General features: G+C 38.6%; 1 protein-coding gene across 5 annotated transcripts in view; it reads left to right on the plus strand.

Moving 5' to 3' along the window:
• The window catches only part of usp4 (ubiquitin specific peptidase 4), a 101,012-nt gene extending 82,524 nt beyond the window's left edge, over positions 1-18,488 (plus strand). For 3 of the 5 annotated variants that reach the window (XM_043707671.2, XM_043707673.2, XM_043707672.2), the window contains 7 exons: positions 1,130-1,381; positions 2,207-2,277; positions 5,812-5,927; positions 8,215-8,364; positions 11,537-11,640; positions 11,725-11,813; positions 17,602-18,488. In XM_043707671.2, the coding sequence (XP_043563606.1) occupies positions 1,130-1,381; positions 2,207-2,277; positions 5,812-5,927; positions 8,215-8,364; positions 11,537-11,640; positions 11,725-11,813; positions 17,602-17,739 (920 nt within the window). In that variant the 3' untranslated portion in view covers positions 17,740-18,488. The remainder of the gene's footprint in view (positions 1-1,129; positions 1,382-2,206; positions 2,278-5,811; positions 5,928-8,214; positions 8,365-11,536; positions 11,641-11,724; positions 11,814-17,601) is intronic. The other 2 variants (XR_006314257.2, XM_043707670.2) reach the window with 2 other exon arrangements.
• The last annotated feature ends 919 nt before the right edge of the window (positions 18,489-19,407 follow it).

A 19,407-nucleotide genomic window follows, 5' to 3' on the forward strand; every position in this document is an offset into this window, starting at 1 on the left:
TGACCAAGCTGTTTATCCAGCCACTATTCCTTTTATTGCATTGGGTTCAGCTTTGCTGACAAATCTGTTATATGGCATTTTGTCATGCACTTTTGATAATCTATATACATTCCAACGATCTAACCCTCATCAACCTCCTCTGTAACTTTATCAAAATGAAGTTAATGATTGGTGCAGTTACAATAATGGTTTGTCTTTTAGCAAGTTTGAATTCACTGTCCCTAATTAATCTATATTTTTCCAGTTGACCATTAAATTTGGAATTATTGTTTCTAAAAGCATTCCCACCATCAAGGCTAAACACACTGACCTATATTGCATGGATTATTCGTGTATTCTTTTGAACACCTTTGTTGTGTTTGCAAATCTCTGGTCCTTTGGAAACAAAGGAAGATTATGGTCAGTAACTGTACGGGTTCATCTTTACTTCCTCAATATCTTCAGGTGCATCTCATACAGTCACAAAGGTTCATCAACTTTAAGTACAACCAGCCACCACCTTATCAATTTTTAACTCTTTTATCCTCTTAACAACTTTGACTCTCACTGACTTTGGCCAGCACCTTACTGATAAAAGCTGATACAGCATAGTACCTCAATCATGCCTATGTCAGAAATAACCCCCCTTTGATCTCAAATATGCTGTTATTTTCTTATTAGTAGCTTTTTACTATTTGTGTCTGTAGAAGACTCTTGAATTCTCTTTTCATATTATCTGCTTGTTTCTTTTCATACTTGTCATTTCTTTTATTACTTTTTTCACTTCTACTCTGAACTTTCTGGATGAAGTAAGGTTGTCAATTTCAACTTGACATCTGTCATGTGCACCTTTTCTTTCTTCTTGCTCACCATCTCTTCCTTCAGCCAGAAAACACTGGCTCTGCTTTAATCTATTGTTCCCGCTTCATGGGAATGTACCTCCATTGTACTTGAGCCAACTCCTTTTTAAAGGCAGTTCCATGACAATTTTGCCATAAAACTAAAAGCTAACACTTATTGAATAAACATATGTTTGCAAGAGTTTTATAGAAACTTGGACAGATGTTTTTAGACAACACGGTAATGAAACTTCAAATTAGCAACTTAATTTTGAGTTTGTTTCTTATGATTTATGTCTTGCATTCTTTAGGTGAGGAGGAGATGGATCTGCAAACTGCAGTGGGAGATAATGAGGAAATTAGTTCTGAACCTGAAAACAGCCAGTCTGATGGCTCTGCAGCTGATGAGAATGATAAGATGGAAAATGGGCCGACCAAGCGCACCACCAAAGGAAATAAACAGAAGTGTAAAAAGAAGCTATTCAGCTTCAGCATGGTGAATGCCTATGGCACCTCAGATTTCAGCTCCATTGCAGAAGATGGGACATACCTCAAGTTAAACTGTAAGTTACAAAGTTAAAATGGTGCTGAACACAATATGGCATCCACTGAACAAAATAAGTTTGTGTGAACTTTTTCTTTTCAAAGATTATGCACAATTGCACTTAGAATTTCCCATATCCAATCCACATCCAACTCATTAATGCCCTGAAGGAGGCTCTGGAGTTTATGCCATTTAAGAAAGTTACTGAAAGACTTTATATTTTGTTTCGTCGAAGAACTTTTGAAAATCTAAACAAATGATATCTGATGAATAGATTGTTTAATAATTGCATTGCTACCTTTAAAAAATCCACTAGAGTTTTGCCAAACAACCTGTTCTTCTTGCTGCAATTATTTAACTTAAAAAATGTATTCGCACTGAAAGCTGGTTGCTGAGATTATCTAATGTCACATTTCCTTGTTAAAATGCAATTGCTCCATTGTACATGGTAAAGCATCCTATTTTCTTGTCACCACCTTTCTTCCTGGTATTTTCAAGAAAAAAATCATGGATGTAACTTTAGCCATCAAGTATGTAAAGCTTACAAATGTGCACAATTTTCTTGTAGGTCAATTTGGCATACTTAAAATAAGCTGTCAGATTTTTTTAGGGTCACCTTTCTTGTTTTATAAATCTAAGGGTCACTTTGCTTACATGTGATTACGTTAAAATTTAGTGCCTAAGTTCCTCATTTAGAAACTCTGATTTTGATTGCAATCTGCAACTCGTTAATATGATATCTGTGACATTTTTATATATGACCGTAAGCATGCAGCTTGGCACTTGAATTTGTTTTACTGATTTTCCCTTGATGTGACTGTGGAAATATTTTGTTCTTCTCTAGCACATTCCACAATTGCTATAGACTGGGATCCTGAAATCAAAAAGATGTATTATGATGATCAAGAAGCTGAGGTAGGTGGATTTTCTTTGGAATATTTTAGCCACCATTACAGTATATTACATTTTAGTGTTGCTTGCTATAAGGAAGTGAGGTAAACGAGAAAATAATATGTGGAGCCAGAACCTTGGAGATACAGTAAATGTTAGTCTTTTTAACTAAGACTTTAGAGCAGAGAAAATGGGTGAAGCAGTACTTCTGGTTAGGAATAGTGTGTGCAAGGGCATAGTGATCAGTTAGGTCGTGCTGTAACACATCTCCAAGTGGATTATCAACATGTATTAGGTCAATATTAGTGTTAATTCTGCCCCACTTTAGTTCCAAACAGCACACAGATATGGGAGTTCAGATACTATGGGATGAAATTTTGTATTACTTAGTTTTAGATTTGAATCATTTCTTGAACAACATTTGTGATTTGATTCAATTGAATAGCATCAGTGAACATCTGTACTTAAGACCTTCATTATTCAGGCCACACAGTTCACTTTCAAGCAATATTTCCCAGGATGGGAATATGGAATAGACTCATTGTATAAGCTCGAACAATTATTTCAATTGTGTTACAATGAATGTTAGAGTAAGCTAAGCCACAATGATCAAAGCAAAGTCAAAGAAGTGGAGCCTGTAGTCACATGAAAGCCACAGAATTAATAGTGTGTGCATTTGAAAAAGAGCTCAGATAGCTCAACTTATCCGTGCTTACCAGATATTAATCTATTCCCATTTGCTTGCATTTGGCCCATATCTCTCCAAACCCTTCCAGTTCATATACCCATCCAGTTGTCTCTTAAATGACATAATTGCGCAATCCTCCATCAATTCTTCTGGCGGTTCATCCTATACATGCACCACCATTTGCGTGGAGTTGTCGTTCCTTAGATCCATTGTAAATTTTACCCCTCTCACCTTAAACCTGTGCTCTCTAATTTTGGATTAGCTGCTCTGGGCAAAAAACCTTGACTAATCATCCTATCCACGTCCCTCATGATTTTATAAATGTCTATAAGGTCACCCCTCTGACTCTTGACACTCCAGAGAAAATAGCCCCAGCCTATTCAGCCTCTCCCTTTCAGTCAAACCCTCCAACCCAGGCAATATCCTTGTAAATATTTTCTGAACTCTTCTTCAGTAGCTTGACATCACCATCTCCTGACTGAAAAAGCACTGTTTGTTGTTAATTTATATTCTTAAACATTCTGAAAGAATATGAACCAAAAGCCTATAGCCCATCTGTTGGATGGTTATCCAACTGGCACTAAGAATTTTCAGTTGCAAATGAAAATCCAGTGAACTTTAAAGTGTCAAAGATGTTTCTGGTATTTTATAGGCTTGAGTGCAAAACATTTAATGATCAGTAAAAGAAATTAATTTTTCTTCTTAATTCTGCAAATTGATTTTGCAAGCTAGTGAATTGTACTGATTATACACCAGTGGGTGAATAAGCTGTATTAGCAGAGACCTGGCTGAGGGAGAACCAAAGTGATTAACAGAATTAAACGATACAGGAAACTCTGCAATAATGTACGTTTCATTCACGTGAATTCATTATAACGTGATTGAAGAATTGGCACACTGTTTCTAAAGAGCAAACTTTTAAAGCGCGTTGATTGTAACGTGATTACGACGCCAACACTTTTAAGCGCTGTTTCTAAAGCGCAATTTTTCTATAATGAGTTGCACAAGAACACGTCGCAATATAGTAGAAGAAAGATTTAAAAGAGACCTAAGAGGCCATTTTTTCATGCAGAGCTTGGTGTGTGTATGGAATGAGGTGCCGGAGGAACTGGCAGAGACATCTAGATAGGTATATGAATAGGAACGGTTTAGAGGGATATGGGCCAAGTGCTGGCAAATGGCACTAGATTAGGTTAGGATACCTGGTCAGCATGGACAAGTTGGTCCAAACGGTCTGTTTCTGTGCTGTACACCTCTGACTCTAACTACAAAAAGTTCTTCTTACTTATTAAAGTACATTATGCAGTGTGAGAAGAACAGCAGTTTTTCTCCCTCCCTGCACATCTTCAATCTGCCATTTTCTTTGCCTCTATCCTGAAGTCTATCAACTGCAAATGTATTTAAGCTACCACACATCATAGAAAATTATAACTCGAGCATCTTGACTGGTGCAAACGACCACTTAGCACATGATTGTCATTGCAAATATAAATCAGTAAAATTGGAGGGAATGGGAAGAAAATGCACACTGTGCATCTCAACTACTCACCTTCAGAAACATTCGCACCTCAACAGTAATGCAGTGAAATAGCACAAACTTTTGCACACATTTAACAAGTGGGTCCATCACTTGTGAAATATAAAAACATAAATCGTAACATGTTTTCTATTAATATTAAACAGATAACTAAGATTCAAACAAGCTCTGAACTAAGATAATTTAGTCAAACAGATTCTAGTCACCATCAAAACACTTAGAGGCTGGTATTGAGAAGAGTTGCAGGGTTTATTCTTATTGACAATAAATTATGAAGAAAGGTTGGAGAAACCTGGGCCTCTCTTGAAAGAGAGGAGAACACTGTTACTTCCACATCACATGACATTGTTGTGAAATATCCCTCCGTATTATCAGAATTTAAAGATGTCAAAAATAATTGAATGCCCAAAGTATATTGACACCCATTGAATATTGGTTAAATGCAGACACTGGCAAATGTGACCACTAATGTATACATAGCAAGTTGTATTTTGAAGGTTTAGACCAATTAATCATTTTAATTTCTTAAACTGTAATCAAAAGCTGAGATTTATCATTCTTGCATTCTGAATATTTTGGCTATTTTGTCCATTCTCTTAAGATATTCAACATTTGCTGTGACCTTCATACGGCCTCAGCCTGTCATCATGGCTTTTAATTTTGAGATTTTCTAATCAACCCTTTCAGGGATGTTGTTACACAAGTGGGATTTGGAACCTGGACCTCCTGGTCCAGAGATGGTGGTAGTACCAGTATTATAAGGGCCCTCCTGGATTTTAATTTTGAAAAAATAGTTGCTTAATGAAGGTCCAGCTCCTCTTATTACTGTTTGAATTAGTCTTGACTGCTTACAAGTATCCTTCAGTCCCAAGTTGATGACACAATCAGTTTGGTAATCTCCAGCATTGGTTGAAATAATTTGCCAAGAGATCCAGTTGGGAAAACATAAAAATAAATGGAACTAAATAACATTTGGCAAACATTTGGTAACGTTACCAAAGAAATCAGATAGCTGTTAATTGTTCAGATTTTATTTTTATAATTAAGTATGCTGATCTAGGAACTTTCTGATGTTGGTGTCCATGAAGGAAGGAAGTTTAAAACAAAGCTTTTTTTTTTAAATTTAGCCTATTTTCTAATCAACCTGTTCAGATGTTATTACATACCTCTGGAGTAGGTGAGACTTGAACTGGGCCTCTTGGTCCAGGGTAAGAATTCTACCACTGTACCACAAGAGGACCCCTTAGAACAACTTATAAAGTAATTTGAGAGCACAGTTAGATAAGTGCTTCATGAAATGAGAATAATTTGCCACCTCTTGTCACTTTTACAGGCATATGAAAAGCATGAATCCATGTCACAGCCTCAAAAGAAAAGAAGTTCAGTTGCATTAAGAGAGTGTATAGACTTGTTTACAACAATGGAGACTTTGGGAGAGCATGATCTTTGGTTAGTACACATCGTATCTGATTTGTCCCTCTTTTGTTTTAAAAGAATTCTACCACCAACTCTTTTGAGTCTTTCCCAGTGTTTCTGTACTTTGTGACCTTTCCACTGCCAGAGTGGAGTGTTTCAAATCTAAGTTCATGTGCAGCTTTGTAATCTGGTAAGGGGACAATATTTTGTAGCTTGGCAAAAAGGCAAACTTAAATAATTGCAATAAAGTAACTGCAACTAATCGTCCACTGATGATCTGCAAGATCATCATAAGTAAATAAAAGTTTTATATCATGTTATATGATGCATGTTTACAATGTACTGCAAGTTTTAATGTATTTATGCATCTTAATGTCACTGTTTTTGTTGTGAAAATGTAACCAAATGACGTAACCTAACAATTACAATTATTTAATCTTATTAGCCACCTTATGAGATCATCATCTGTTTATAAAGGCAACGGATGTTGGTGCAAAATAAATGGTATTGTTCCCATTTTTGCCACTTCATGTCGCACATTAGCTTTGGCAAATTGCTTATGAAAATATCCTGTTGTAAACTGGTCCACCACATCTTACTCTCTTAAGAGCAACCTCTCCTACAGCAGTGTGGCTTTCTCTTGTTTAATTTTCATATCTGCTACCCAGCTAGTAGTGTCCGTCTCCCTGTCCCCCAAGTAAAGTTGACAATTCGGTGCTTGCTGAAGACTACTGAAACTCTCTTCCTATAAGAAGGACATTATTGCTACCAATAAATTTTAAAAATCTTCACTCCCATTCTTGGTTAAATTCAGCTCAATGACCCAGAAAGGAAAATGCAGTGCATGAATTAGTTTTCCTGTGGCTAACTCTAAAAGTCTGTTTTCTCAGACTTTAAATTCCAATATATTTTTCTTACAAGTCTTTTGGTTAAAGCAACAGAAATCTTTCTAAATTGTAGGAATAGGAGCTTTCAAAAGCAGCAGAATCTTGTTCGAAATAATGAGAGGACATTGTAAAGTCAAAGCTTTGTTCAGAAAAAAGCTTTTCATAAAGTGTTGTATTGAAATGGAAGATGTGCAGTGTCTTCTAAATGGAGATATTGAAAGTTTAAAACAATTTCAGTTGGAATTTAATCTGTTTATTTCTGTGGCTTTCCTATAAAAGAGTTTAAATACTAAAGACTAATAGCAGCGTAGATCTAGTGTTTATTATAAGCAGGCATTGATTGTTGGCAACCTGTTGTGAAGTCTTCATCAGAACAATTATTTTATCAATTTAATCAATGAAATCTGTTGTGGAAGCAGTAATTTACAATTGAGGATAGTGAGAGCTGTGATATTTTAGACCTAACCAAATAAAATAATTAAATTTTTGATGGATTTGTTGGCAGCAAAAGTCAGTCATTTAGATCAGTTTATTAGACATCATTGTACAAAGTGATTCTCTTCATCTACCAATGTGAGAATTTATACTGTCCCTTTGAGATAGCATTTACCATTTCTTCAGTTGTTTAGTGGCGGAATTACAGAAAGTTGACTTGCTGTGTTAGTTGAGTTTCACTAATTATCATCCAAATTATTGAATTTTTTGGGAGTTTTTGCAGAACTCCGACTCTCCATAGATTAGGAGTTCTGCAATGTCTGACTTTTCATTCCAGGCTTCAGAAACTGTCAAAAATCAGACCATGCTACTCTCTCGACTACAATTCTTGACATCAGTTGGTGGCTCTGTGTCCCCATAGAGAAAATTCCTAATCCATTACATGAAAATAGACCTTACTCACCAGAGGAAATCCAAGCCCAAACTTTTAGGGTGCATTCATCAGAGCATAAATCATAATGGATTGACTTGTCCAAGCACCAGATATTGATTAGTTGGTTCATGATTATCCTGTTAGCTCTGAGATAACTTGTTCCAGTCATGTCATTAGTCAAAGGGAATAATTGGCAATTCCCTAGGTACGCTAGGGAAATATTGATCTACCGTGACATTTTAGATCAGTACCCAGTGACAGTTGATGGACATTTTGTAAGAATTTTTTTGGCAAGTAAAAGTTAGGAATTGGCAGTATTTCCAAGGATTAGATAGATGCCAGTCAGGTAGACAGCCAGCTGTACACCAGCATCAGTATATTGTATTGTAATGGAACAATAATATGTCATCAGGTGGGGAAGACTGAAGGAGAAACAAAATGGGGTCGAGAAGTTTTTTAAAAAAAAATTGACTACTAAATATGAAAGTTTAACAATCCATTTCTCTTTAAATTACATTTTTTGGGAAATGGTATGTTAGTATTTTGCTGCTATTTGTCTCCACAGGTACTGCCCCACCTGTAAAAAGCACCAACAGGCCACTAAAAAGTTTGATTTGTGGTCACTACCAAAGATCCTCGTTGTACATCTGAAGCGTTTCTCATATAATAGGTACTGGAGAGATAAACTTGACACTCTAGTAGAGTTTCCTATAAGGTGAGAATTCATTTTAGTGTGTGAAGCATTTTATTTAACCAGGACAATGCAGAGGAATCTCGATTATCCGGCATTTTTATATGAATATCGAGTTATCGAGCAAGATCACAATGTCCTTGATGCTGGGCTCAACTGTTTTCTAGCAGTCGATTATCCAGAATTCGATTAACCAACTGAAATACTCCCTGCCCATGTCCTTCAGATAATCGAGGTTCCTCTATAATTGGATTTGCTGCTGTGAAAATGTGGTTCACACCAAAGAATGATGCATATAAGTGCAAGGTTGTAGGTTCACACTTATAATCCTTAACAGCAAACTGTCCGCTTCCCATCTGTTAATACAAAATGGTATTGAACTAAAAATAGGCACGGGGAGGTTACTGATTTTGCCAAACCTTCTCTTTAATAGTATTACCTCTATGGTGTAAACCTCTATCTCTTTAGAGCTGCTGCATTCCAGAAGATATGAAATTTGTCTGAGCTCTGTCCAACAAAATATTTTTATGGCCATCATTTTGGCCTATTGTGCAGATCACAAATAGTGTTTCCTATTTTCTGGCATGTATGTGCATCCATTGGGCATTTTAAAAACAAAATTCAGCAAAATGCTAGAGAAACTCAGTAGGTCTATATGGAGACAGAAGCACAGTTAACATTTCAAGTCCGCTATGACTCAGAAGATGGTATCAGACCTGAGTTTCTCCAGCATTTTGTTTCAGATTTCCAACATTTGCAGTAATTTGCATACTTTATTTTAAGAAAGTATTTCGGAAATAGAGAAGATTCCATTGTACTTAAATTTCTTGGTGTAGTTTTGCAACCGAAATGGAATATGAAACTTGAACGTCAAAGTGAAAGAACAGATGACTTTGAAATAGCAAGGACTGCAGATGCTGGAAGTCAGTTGATAAAATGCGGACCTGGAAAGGCACAGCAGGTCAGACAGGAGCAGGAAAGTCAACGCTTCAGGTCAAGCCCCTTCATGCCCTGATGAAGGACCCGAAACAAAGAACTTTCCTGCTCCTCTGCTGTCTGATCTGCTGTCTTTCCAGCTCCATGTTTTATCACCTGAAAGAACAGATGATCCCAGTTAGCCCAGATCGATATTTTAGAATACACTGTTATTGTCGAATTTGACTGGAAGGAAAAATCCCTTGCCCTCATCAACCCATGATTTATCAATAGCCGTCTTTCTATCGTAAGGTCAGAAGTGAGGATGTTTGCCAATGATTGCACGACATTCATCTTTTGCGACGACTCAGATACTGAAGCAGTCCATGTTCAAATGCAACAAGGTCTGGACAGTATCCAAGTGGCAAGTGAGCAGACAAGTGGCAAGTAACATCTGTGCCCCACAGATGCCAGGTTGTGACCTTTGCCAATAAAAGACATTCTAACCGCCACCCCTTGATATTCAATGGTGTTACCATCATTAAATTCCCCCACTATCAACATCCTGGTGTTATTATTGACTGGAAACTCAACTGGGCTTGCATATAAACAGAAGCTACAAGAGCAGGTCAGAGGCTAGGAATACTGCAGTGAGTAACTCACTTCCTGCCTCTCAAGCCATCTACAAGGCACAAGTCAGGAGTGTGATGGAATACACCCTAGATAAATGCAGTTCCAATAACATTCAAGCTTCCCATAATCTAGGACAAACCAGCACATTACCTGTACACACTGCTGCTCAGTACACAATCCTTTATCCGAAACACTCAGAACCAACTGGTTTTCAGAATTCACAATTTTTCGAATTTCGGAATAAATGACAGTTTGACAGTGAAACTTAAAAACCTTACCAAACAGACTCACTGCGAGTACTACGAGCCCAGAGACAGAATTGAGGCCTGCCAGTGCTGGGCTACGCCCACCCACATCGCATCTGAATGACACACATCGAGTGGGTGTGGAGTTGGATTAAGTGTTTGCACACCAAACAGCCTTGTTAATGAGAAAAAACCTTTGCGAAACCCTTCAGATTTTGGAGCTTTTTGGATTTTGGGATTTCGGACAAAGGGTTGTCTATCTGTACTACCTACAAGATGCACTGCAGAAGTTCACCAATGATCCTCAGACAGCACCTTCCAAACCCACAACCACTTCCTTCTAGAAGGATGAGGGCACCAGATATATGGAGAAACCACCATCTGCAAGTTCCCCTCCATGCCACTGTCCAGACTTGGAAATGTATTGACGTTCCTTCACTGTTGCTGAGTCAAAATCTTGGAATTCCCTCCCAAAGACATTGTGGGCCAACCCACAGCACACGGACTGCAGTGGTGCAAGAAGGCAGCTCACCAACACCTCTCGGGCACCTAGAGTCAGGCAGTAAATGCTGGCCAGTCAGCAATGCCCACGTCCCTCAAATGAATAAAATAAAAACTCTTCCACCTCTGTTTCTATACTCCCTACTCCTTTCATTTCACAGTTAGCACCTGTGCCTTCAGCCATCTAAGGGAAGGTTCTGGAAGTCTTTTACTAAGCTTCTCCTTTTAAGGTTATCTGCAAAAACTGTCTTGTCTGTGCTTTGTCTAATCTTGAACTTAGCATTCATTTTTGTCCAATTTAGCCCTGTAATGTTAAAGATGGTAACTAAATGAAGAATGTTATTCAAACTATCATTCCTGCATAGTTGACTTTGATAAAGTCTAAAATTAAGATCTTTGTATTCTGTTCAATCCTATACCACTTTTAAACTGTCAGAAAAGATAACGTCATGGCACAGAAGAAGTCTTCAGTCTGTGGTCCTTATTCATAGCCGCATTTCATTTTTGAATTGACTGAGTTAAGTGATAGCATGAAAAATATCTTTATTCTATGGTTATGCCAACTCTTTTGAACTTTAAACATAAAAATGAAACTTCAAGGTTTTGGCTTCATTTGCAATGTGAGGTTGTTTCAAAGTCCACTATTGTTGTTCCGCTATCCTGTTTGCTAACATTGTTGCCTGTTTAGTTATTGCTAGACCCTTTATGTCACTGAAGTAAAATGAAGTTATTTGAAGTTTGAATAAAGTTACCAATAGGCTTGCTTCAAGATTTGTCAGTTATCCTTAGTACGGTCCTCGAGTTGTAGCAATGGCCTTGGTCCACTCCTTAAATGCATTGTTAGTCCTTGTCGGTGCATATTCTGCAAAATGTTAATGTTTGTTCTTCTAATGGATTCTTAGGGATTTGAACATGTCTGAGTTTGTCTACAATCCCAAAGCTGGTCCTTGCATCTATGACCTGGTTGCAGTCACTAACCACTATGGAGGAATGGGAGGAGGCCATTGTAAGTTAGTTAGTTTTATTCATTGAAAATTGACATTCATTACTTGTGGAAGTAGAAGTATAATTTTCTTTGTCTTGCCAACAGATACTGCATATGCTAAAAATAAAATTGATGGACAGTGGTATTACTTTGATGACAGTAGTGTATCAGGTGCATCTGAAGATCAGATTGTGGTAAGTTGCACTAAATACAGCGCATAAAATATTGTCGTATTTGGGAAGTTGTCGTAAGTGAAAAGTATTTGTTGCATGCTTGCACACAATTTTATAACTGACTCCATAAGGGGGCCAGATTAATCTGATAAATGTGAAGAGTTTGACTTTTGCAATTGAGATTACCATATCTGAATTTTTTTTCATTAACCCCTTTATGTTCAACCATATTCAAATTACCTTTGCCCTAGTTGACATCAGCCTCTTAATTGGCATCTGTGAAATGCTTTAGATTGTTTAGCTTTTTTAAAATTATTCTCTGGGTGTTCCTTATTGTTTTCCACAAGTTGATATGTTTAAGACACAATTCACCTCATCATTGCTGCTAAAGTTTCCTATAGAAAAGTTCCATATATAAAGCTGTCAGTATCAACAGACCTTTTCTCTGTAAAGGATTTTATTCCTAAATTTCAGCAATCGGAAATCAATCAGCTGTTTGTCATAGTCCTGCATCTTTTTTTCTAATCTTGCATTTTTACCATCAGTCTCTTTTTGCTTCCCTTCAACACTTCAATTTCTATGTCTCAAACAGAAAACCTAAATCGTTCTTATGGAAATCACTATGTTGGTGATTGCTACTGTAGTAAATTTGCGGTTTTCTAACTTTGTCTACATAGAACTGTATAGCACAAGGATGAGCCCTACAGCCCAACATGTGCTGAACATGACGCCAAATTAAATTGATCCCTTCTGCCTGCCCTTGGTCCATATCCCTCCATTCCTTGCATATTCATGTCTTTATCTAAAAGTCCCCGAAATGTCCTTATTATATCTGCCGTCGCCTCCACTCCTGGCAGTGCATTCCAGACTCCTCCTCCTGTGTAAAAACCGTGCCCCTCACATCTCCTTTGAACTTTTCCCCCCTCGCCTTGAATGCATGCCCCTTGTTTTGGACATTTTGACACTGGGAAAAAGATTCTTACTATCAGTCCTAACTATGCATTATCATAATTTTATGGACTTCTATCAAGTATTCCCTCAGCCTGCACTTCTCCAGAGAAAGCAACCCAAGTTTTTCTAGTCTTTCCTTATAGTTCATACCCTCTAATCCAGCAGCATCCTGGTAAACCTCTTCTTCGCCCGCTCCAACGCCTCTCCATCTTGCCTGTAATGTGGCACCCAGAATTGAACACAGTACTCTGTATGGCCTAACCAAAGTCCTCTAAAGCACATGATATCCTCTCTCTTGTACTCAATTCCCTGATCAATAAAGGCAAGCATGCCATACGCCACCTTTACCACCCTATCTACTTGAATGGCTACTTTCAGGGAGCTACACACTTTATCCCCAAGATCATTCTATACATCAGTGCTGTTCAGAATCCTGCCATTAACTGTATACTTTTCATTAACATTCAATTTCCCAAAGTGCAGCACCTCACACTTACCTGGATTAAACTCCAACTGCCATTTTTATCTCAAACAGCAGAGGTCCCAGTACAGAATCCTGTGTCACAGGCCTCCAGCCTGAAAAGCACCCTTCCACCTCTACCCTCTGTTTTCTATGGGCAAGCCGATTCCACACGGCCAAGTCATCATGGATCCCATGCATGTAAACCTTCTGGAACCTACCAGGAGGGACCTTGTCAAAATCCATGTAAAGAACATCCACTGCTCTAGCCTCATTGATCACCTTCGTCATCAGCTCAAAATTCAGTTGTTAGTAAGACATGACTTGCCCTGCACAAAGCCATGCTGATTAACTATGCTTTTCCAAATGTATGTAAATCCTATCCCTAAGAATTCTCTCCAATAGCTTCCCAATCATCGATGTGAGACTCACCAATCCGTTTCCTGGATTATCTCTATTTCCCTCCTTATATAGAGGAAGAACTTCAGCTGCTTGCCAGTCCTTTTGGATCTCTAGGACCTCTCCAGTGGCTAACAAAAATACAAAGATCTTGATGAAGGCCCCACTAATCTTCTTTTTTCCATCTCTCAATAACCTGGAGTAGATGCCATCAGACCGTGGGACTTATCCACCTTGATGTTCTTCAAGAGACCCAAAGCCAGTTCGTTCTTGATCACACAATACCCTTGCGTATTAGCATGCTCCACACAAATCTCACTATCCTCCATGGTATTAGAATTAGCCTTATTATCAAGTGCACCTTTCTCCTGGGTGAATACCGACGCAAATTATTCATTTAAGATCTTGCCCACATTGTCTATCTCCAAGCACAAGTTCCCTCCTTTGTCCTTGACTACTGTCATTCTTTCGTCCCTGTTCTCCAGTCAACCTTTGGTCATTGTCTACTGATCATTCCATAAACCAGGTGCTTGCATGGATTCCATTCCCATTAAAAGATGGCCATCTCAAGTCTCCAAACTCCTTGCCCTCACTGCTCTCAAATTCATAGACTTCGCTTCCATGTTTATGTGGACAATATTTCAACTGTATCTCATACGTTGTGCACCACATCAATACCGCTAATTAAACAATGTTAAGATTGAAATAGAGTTGAGGATTATCAGATCAACCATGATCTCCTTGGTGGAGCAGTCTTGATGGATTAAACGGCCTATTTCTACTATGTCTTTGTGTCCTCTCAGTGATGCCCTATGTTCAAGCCTTGTTTAACTTGAATTGACCTTTAACTCCCCGATCAAGTCCAACTTAGATTCTTTTGATTTTTTTTTAAAGTGTTTTAATAGTCGTACAATTGAGTTCAGAAGTGAATCTCAGGATAAAATGTGATATCAAAGTTGCCAACAGACTGGTTTCATCTTGGCGTGTTTCCAGACGGAAGATGGAATGTTAAAACATCAGGAGTACACCGTTTGGCGCTCAAGCATGCGTTACCATTTAGGATAATCATGATTAGATTCCCTACAGTGTGGAAGCAGGCCCTTCGGCCCAACAGGTCCACACTGACCCTCTGAAAAGTAACCCACCCAGACCCATTTGCCCCTAACTAATACACCTAATACTATGGGCAATTTAGCATGGCCAATCCACTTTACGCACATCTCTTTGGATTGTGGGTGGAAACCAGAGCACTCGGGGGAAACCCATGCAGACATGGGGAGAATGTGCAAACTCCACACAGACAGTCGCCCAAGGCTGGAATGGGACCCGGGTCCCTGGTGCTGTGAGGCTGCAGTGCTAACCACTGAGCCACCATGCCACCCCTTAACCATACTTAACCATCTGCGCCACTTGCACATTTTTTTTCTTGCTTAGTCCCCTCCCATGAATCAACAAACCAGAAATATGTCTGTCTTTCCATAAAATCAGCATGAATATCACAATCATTTGAAGTGGATAATTTCAGTAGGAGAAAGAAAAATCTCCTTATCTCAGTTTAAAATCATCAGTCTCTTAAGGCTGTTCTCCTAGCAAGAAGAAAAAACTTACTGTCTATTTTATCAAGATCCCTTCATCTTCTATGTTTCAATGAGATTGACTCCTATTCTTCTAAACTTCAGTGAACATAGGTCTACTTCTCATCATAGGACAACCCTTTCTCATTGTACCAACCAATGTAGTATACCTTTTCTTTACCTTGATTGCTTCCTGTATCGTTTGAGTTCCTTGTGTGAGTGCAAAGAAAATCTACAGCCCAGGAACAGGCCCTTTGGCCCTCCAAGCCTGAACTGATTCAAATCCACTGTCTAAACTTATCGCCCAATTCCTAAGCATCTGTATCTCTCTGCTCCCCACCTACTTGCGTATCTGTCCAGACACACCTTAAAATAAATCTACCACGCCTGCCTCTGCTATCTCTGCTGGCAACTCGTTGCAGGCACCTACCGCCCTCTGTCTAAAGTACTTTCCACATGTATCCTCCTTAAACTTTTCACCTCTCACCTTGAATGCATGACCCCTCGTTATTGAATCCCTTACCCTGGGAAAAAGCTTATCTCTATCCACCCTGTCTATACCCTTCATGATTTTGTAGACCTCTGTCAGGTCCCCCCTCGATCTCCTTTTTCTAATGAAAACAATCCTAACCTACTCAACTTCTCTTCATAGTTAGCACCTTCCATACCAGGCAACATCCTCGTAAACCTTCTGTGCACCCTCTCCAAAGCATCCACATTCCTTTGGAAGTGTGGCGACCAGAACTGTACACAGTATTCTAAATGAGGCCGGACCAAAGTCTTGTACAATTTTAACATGACCTGCCAGCCCTTATACTCAATACCCCATCCAGTGAAGGCAAGCGTACTGTATGCCTTCTTGACCACTCTGTTCACCTGAGCAGCCACCTTCAGGAACTTGTGGATCTCTCTGATCATCAACTTTTCCCAAGAGTCTTCCATTTACATGATAGTTCGCTCTAGAATTAGACTTACCAAAATGCATCACCTCACATTTGCCTGGATTGAACTCCGTCTGCCACTTCTCCTCCCAAATCTCCAGTCTATCTATATTATCCGAGAGTCCCCTATGCTTTCTGCTATCCCACCAATCTTCGTGTCATCTGCAAACTTACTAATCAGGGCTCTTCCAGATCATTTATGTATATCAGAAACAACAGTGGCCCCAGCACTGATCCCTTTGGAACACTATTGATTACCTTTCTCCATTTAGAGGAACTCCCTTCAATTACTACTCTGTCTCCTGTTGCTCAGTCAGTTCTTTATCCACCTCGGTAGAACACCCTGCACAGCATGTGACTTCACTTTCTCCATTAGTTTACCATGGGGAACCTTATCAAATGCCTGACGAAAGTCCAATTATATGACATCTACAGCCCTTCCTTCGTCTGTCAACTTGGTCACTTCCTCAAAGAGCTCTAAGTTGGTACGCACAATTCTCCGCCCACTGCACAAAACCATGTTGTCTATCACTGATAAGCCCATTCTTGTTCAAATATGAATAGATGTTATCATTCTCCAGCAACTTTCCCACCACTGATGTCAGTTACCTGGAATATCCTTACTACCATCCTTGTACAGGGGGCAGTCCTCTGGCACTTTACCTGCATTTAAGGATGTTACAAAGATATGTCAAGGCCCTAGCTATTTCCTCTCTCCCCTCCCTCAGCAACCTGGGATAGATCCCATCCGGTCCTGGGATTTGTCCGCCTTAATAACCTCTAGCCTACCCAACACATCTTCCCTCCTAATTGTCAACATGATCCAGAGTAAACAAACTTCGATCTCTAATCTCAACATTCATCACGTCCCTCTCATCAGTGAACACTGATGCAAAGTAATCATTGAAAATTTACCCATTTTCTCAGGTTTGACACACAGCCTTCCTTATCCTTCAGTGGACCAACTCTCTCTCTATTAGGCAGCATCTGAAGAGCGGGAAAATTGACATTTCAGGCCAGAGCCCTTCATCAGAAATGGCTGCTGATGAAGGGCTCCAGCCCGAAATGTCAATTTTCCTGCTCGGATGCTGCCTGACCTGCTGTGCTTTTTCAGCAACACGTTCTCAACTCTGATCTCCAGCATCCGCAGACCTCACTGTCTCCTCTTTCTCTAGTTACCCTCTTGCTGCTTATATATGAATAAATGAGTATATATGTGAGTGAGCTGAAGTTTCCTTTGAACGTCAGCATTTAGAAATTTCACAATTTTTAAATTTGTTTTTAAATTTCTTAACTTCCATCTGCCACCTTGTTGCCTACTCACTTTGATCTTGAGTAACCTGACGCAGGACAAGAAATGGATTATAAAAGAATTTTGAAGAAGCAGCAACAAATGCAAGATTTTTTTTCCATTATGTATGGTAAATTGCATTGCACCGACCACCAAAACTTGGTCATTAACTGGGATTTTTTATTTTTTCTAGACAAAAGCAGCTTATGTTCTTTTCTACCAGCGTAGAGACTCCAATAACCATCACAACAGTTCACCTGCTTCCTTGAGTTCTCCTGAAGAGAATGGTGAGAATAGAAAAAATGAAGAAGATAGAATGGATACCAACTAAGATGAAACTGCATGATTTGGCAACAAGAAATTAGATCTACTGTTTTTGGATTGTGTTGCTCTACCATCAGCACCAGCTGCCTTCAGGGTAGGGGACAAGAACCCTCTTGAAACAGCAACTTTTTAAAAACAAAATTGATCAGATCTGAATGAATGGGTGAGCAAATATAACATGCTCTGTTTCAGAATCTACTGATTTCTGATGGCAATTAATGAATGTCACTGTAAAATAAACTGCTTTGGAAATTTTTAAGTGAGTTTTTTTCTCATCAGCTATTTAAGATAAGGATTTTAGTTCGGTTTATTTTTGAAAAGGGTTGCAGTTTCTCTCCTTCCTTCCCAGATTAATTTTCTGTCCAATTTGAAATTTTAAGTTATGTCACAAACCTTGCATTGCCTGTATTGTTTCCTCTTATTGATAAAATGGTATTTCTTTGCATGAGTGACACCTTACATCTTAACCTGGAAATGTTGCATTATGAATTTGTAGCAGAGCACTGGTTTATTTGTGGTTTGGCTACTGAGACTCAAATAATAAAATTTGTAATATTATATTGTATTATAGGCGGCACAGGAACAGAGGTTTCCAAACCCCAGGTGCGATACTGATCCAAACCAGCATAACCTTGCTGGTATGTATTGTAATGTAAATTTCACATCAGTTTCTTCTAGTCTTTTTGCTCAAACTGGCACTTTGTAAGTAGCTGGTTTTAATACATATGTCTACATAAATAAAGACTGCTGATTGGAGCTGTGACTTGTCTGTCATGTGGGCTTACTAACGAGTGGAAATAGTGTCGTTATCTGAACACCAAGTTTTGAGGACAATGAATTAGCTGTTATTATATGGACTCTTGATTTCGAACAAAAATTGGCAAGTAGTTGTGAAATAGTAATAAATCTTAATTCAATCTAGAACCTCAACAGAAAATACTGATTTTACGGTCTTGTATGACCACTATTATAATAGAGAAATACTCAGGATCTCAATATATTAATTTTGTACTGAGTGGATCCAAATTCATATGTGCTTAAAACACTTGGCAACCATGATCTCCAGCAAAATCAGTTATAAATATGAATTTTTGCCTGTAGGTAGTGCTGTAATTACTTTTTGCACCAATGTCTATGGCTTCCCCTACTCTTTCCTGCATTCTGGCTGAGCCACGGTATTTTAATTTATTGAAGTCACTTGTAATGTAACAAGATATTCCCCTTTTTGAGGCCATACTGCATCATTGTTGTTGCCTTGGAGCTGAAATGTTCCGAGACTGACAGCTTATTTCTGCCTCCCTATACCTGTCCAGATCTATCCTTTCCTCTCATCCTTAAACATCTAATCCTTCCGAAATCATCAAGAACAATGAGTGAATTTAAATAGTAAAGGCTTGCTGTACTTCCTTACAAATCTATCCCTTTTACTACTTATCCCTTCATATCTCACCCTGCATACTACACAGTTCTTTCTGATGTGCAAAACCACAAATGTTGACTACTAAAATAATTAAAAATGTAAAGCTCTCATATTTCCCTGTTGAATGTAGATAACAGCAATATTTTACATGCCATTTGTAATTTCATTCATTACTTCAACCTTGCCCTTTTTCCTAGCCTGTGATTAATCTTGACCTTCTTGTGAACAGAATTGGCTTTCTGACTTAATACCTGG

The sequence above is a fragment of the Chiloscyllium plagiosum genome, unplaced genomic scaffold (assembly GCF_037043375.1).
Source record: "Chiloscyllium plagiosum isolate Xiang-an unplaced genomic scaffold, Cpla_swu_hap1 HiC_scaffold_14, whole genome shotgun sequence".
Taxonomy (NCBI): Eukaryota; Metazoa; Chordata; class Chondrichthyes; order Orectolobiformes; family Hemiscylliidae; genus Chiloscyllium; species Chiloscyllium plagiosum.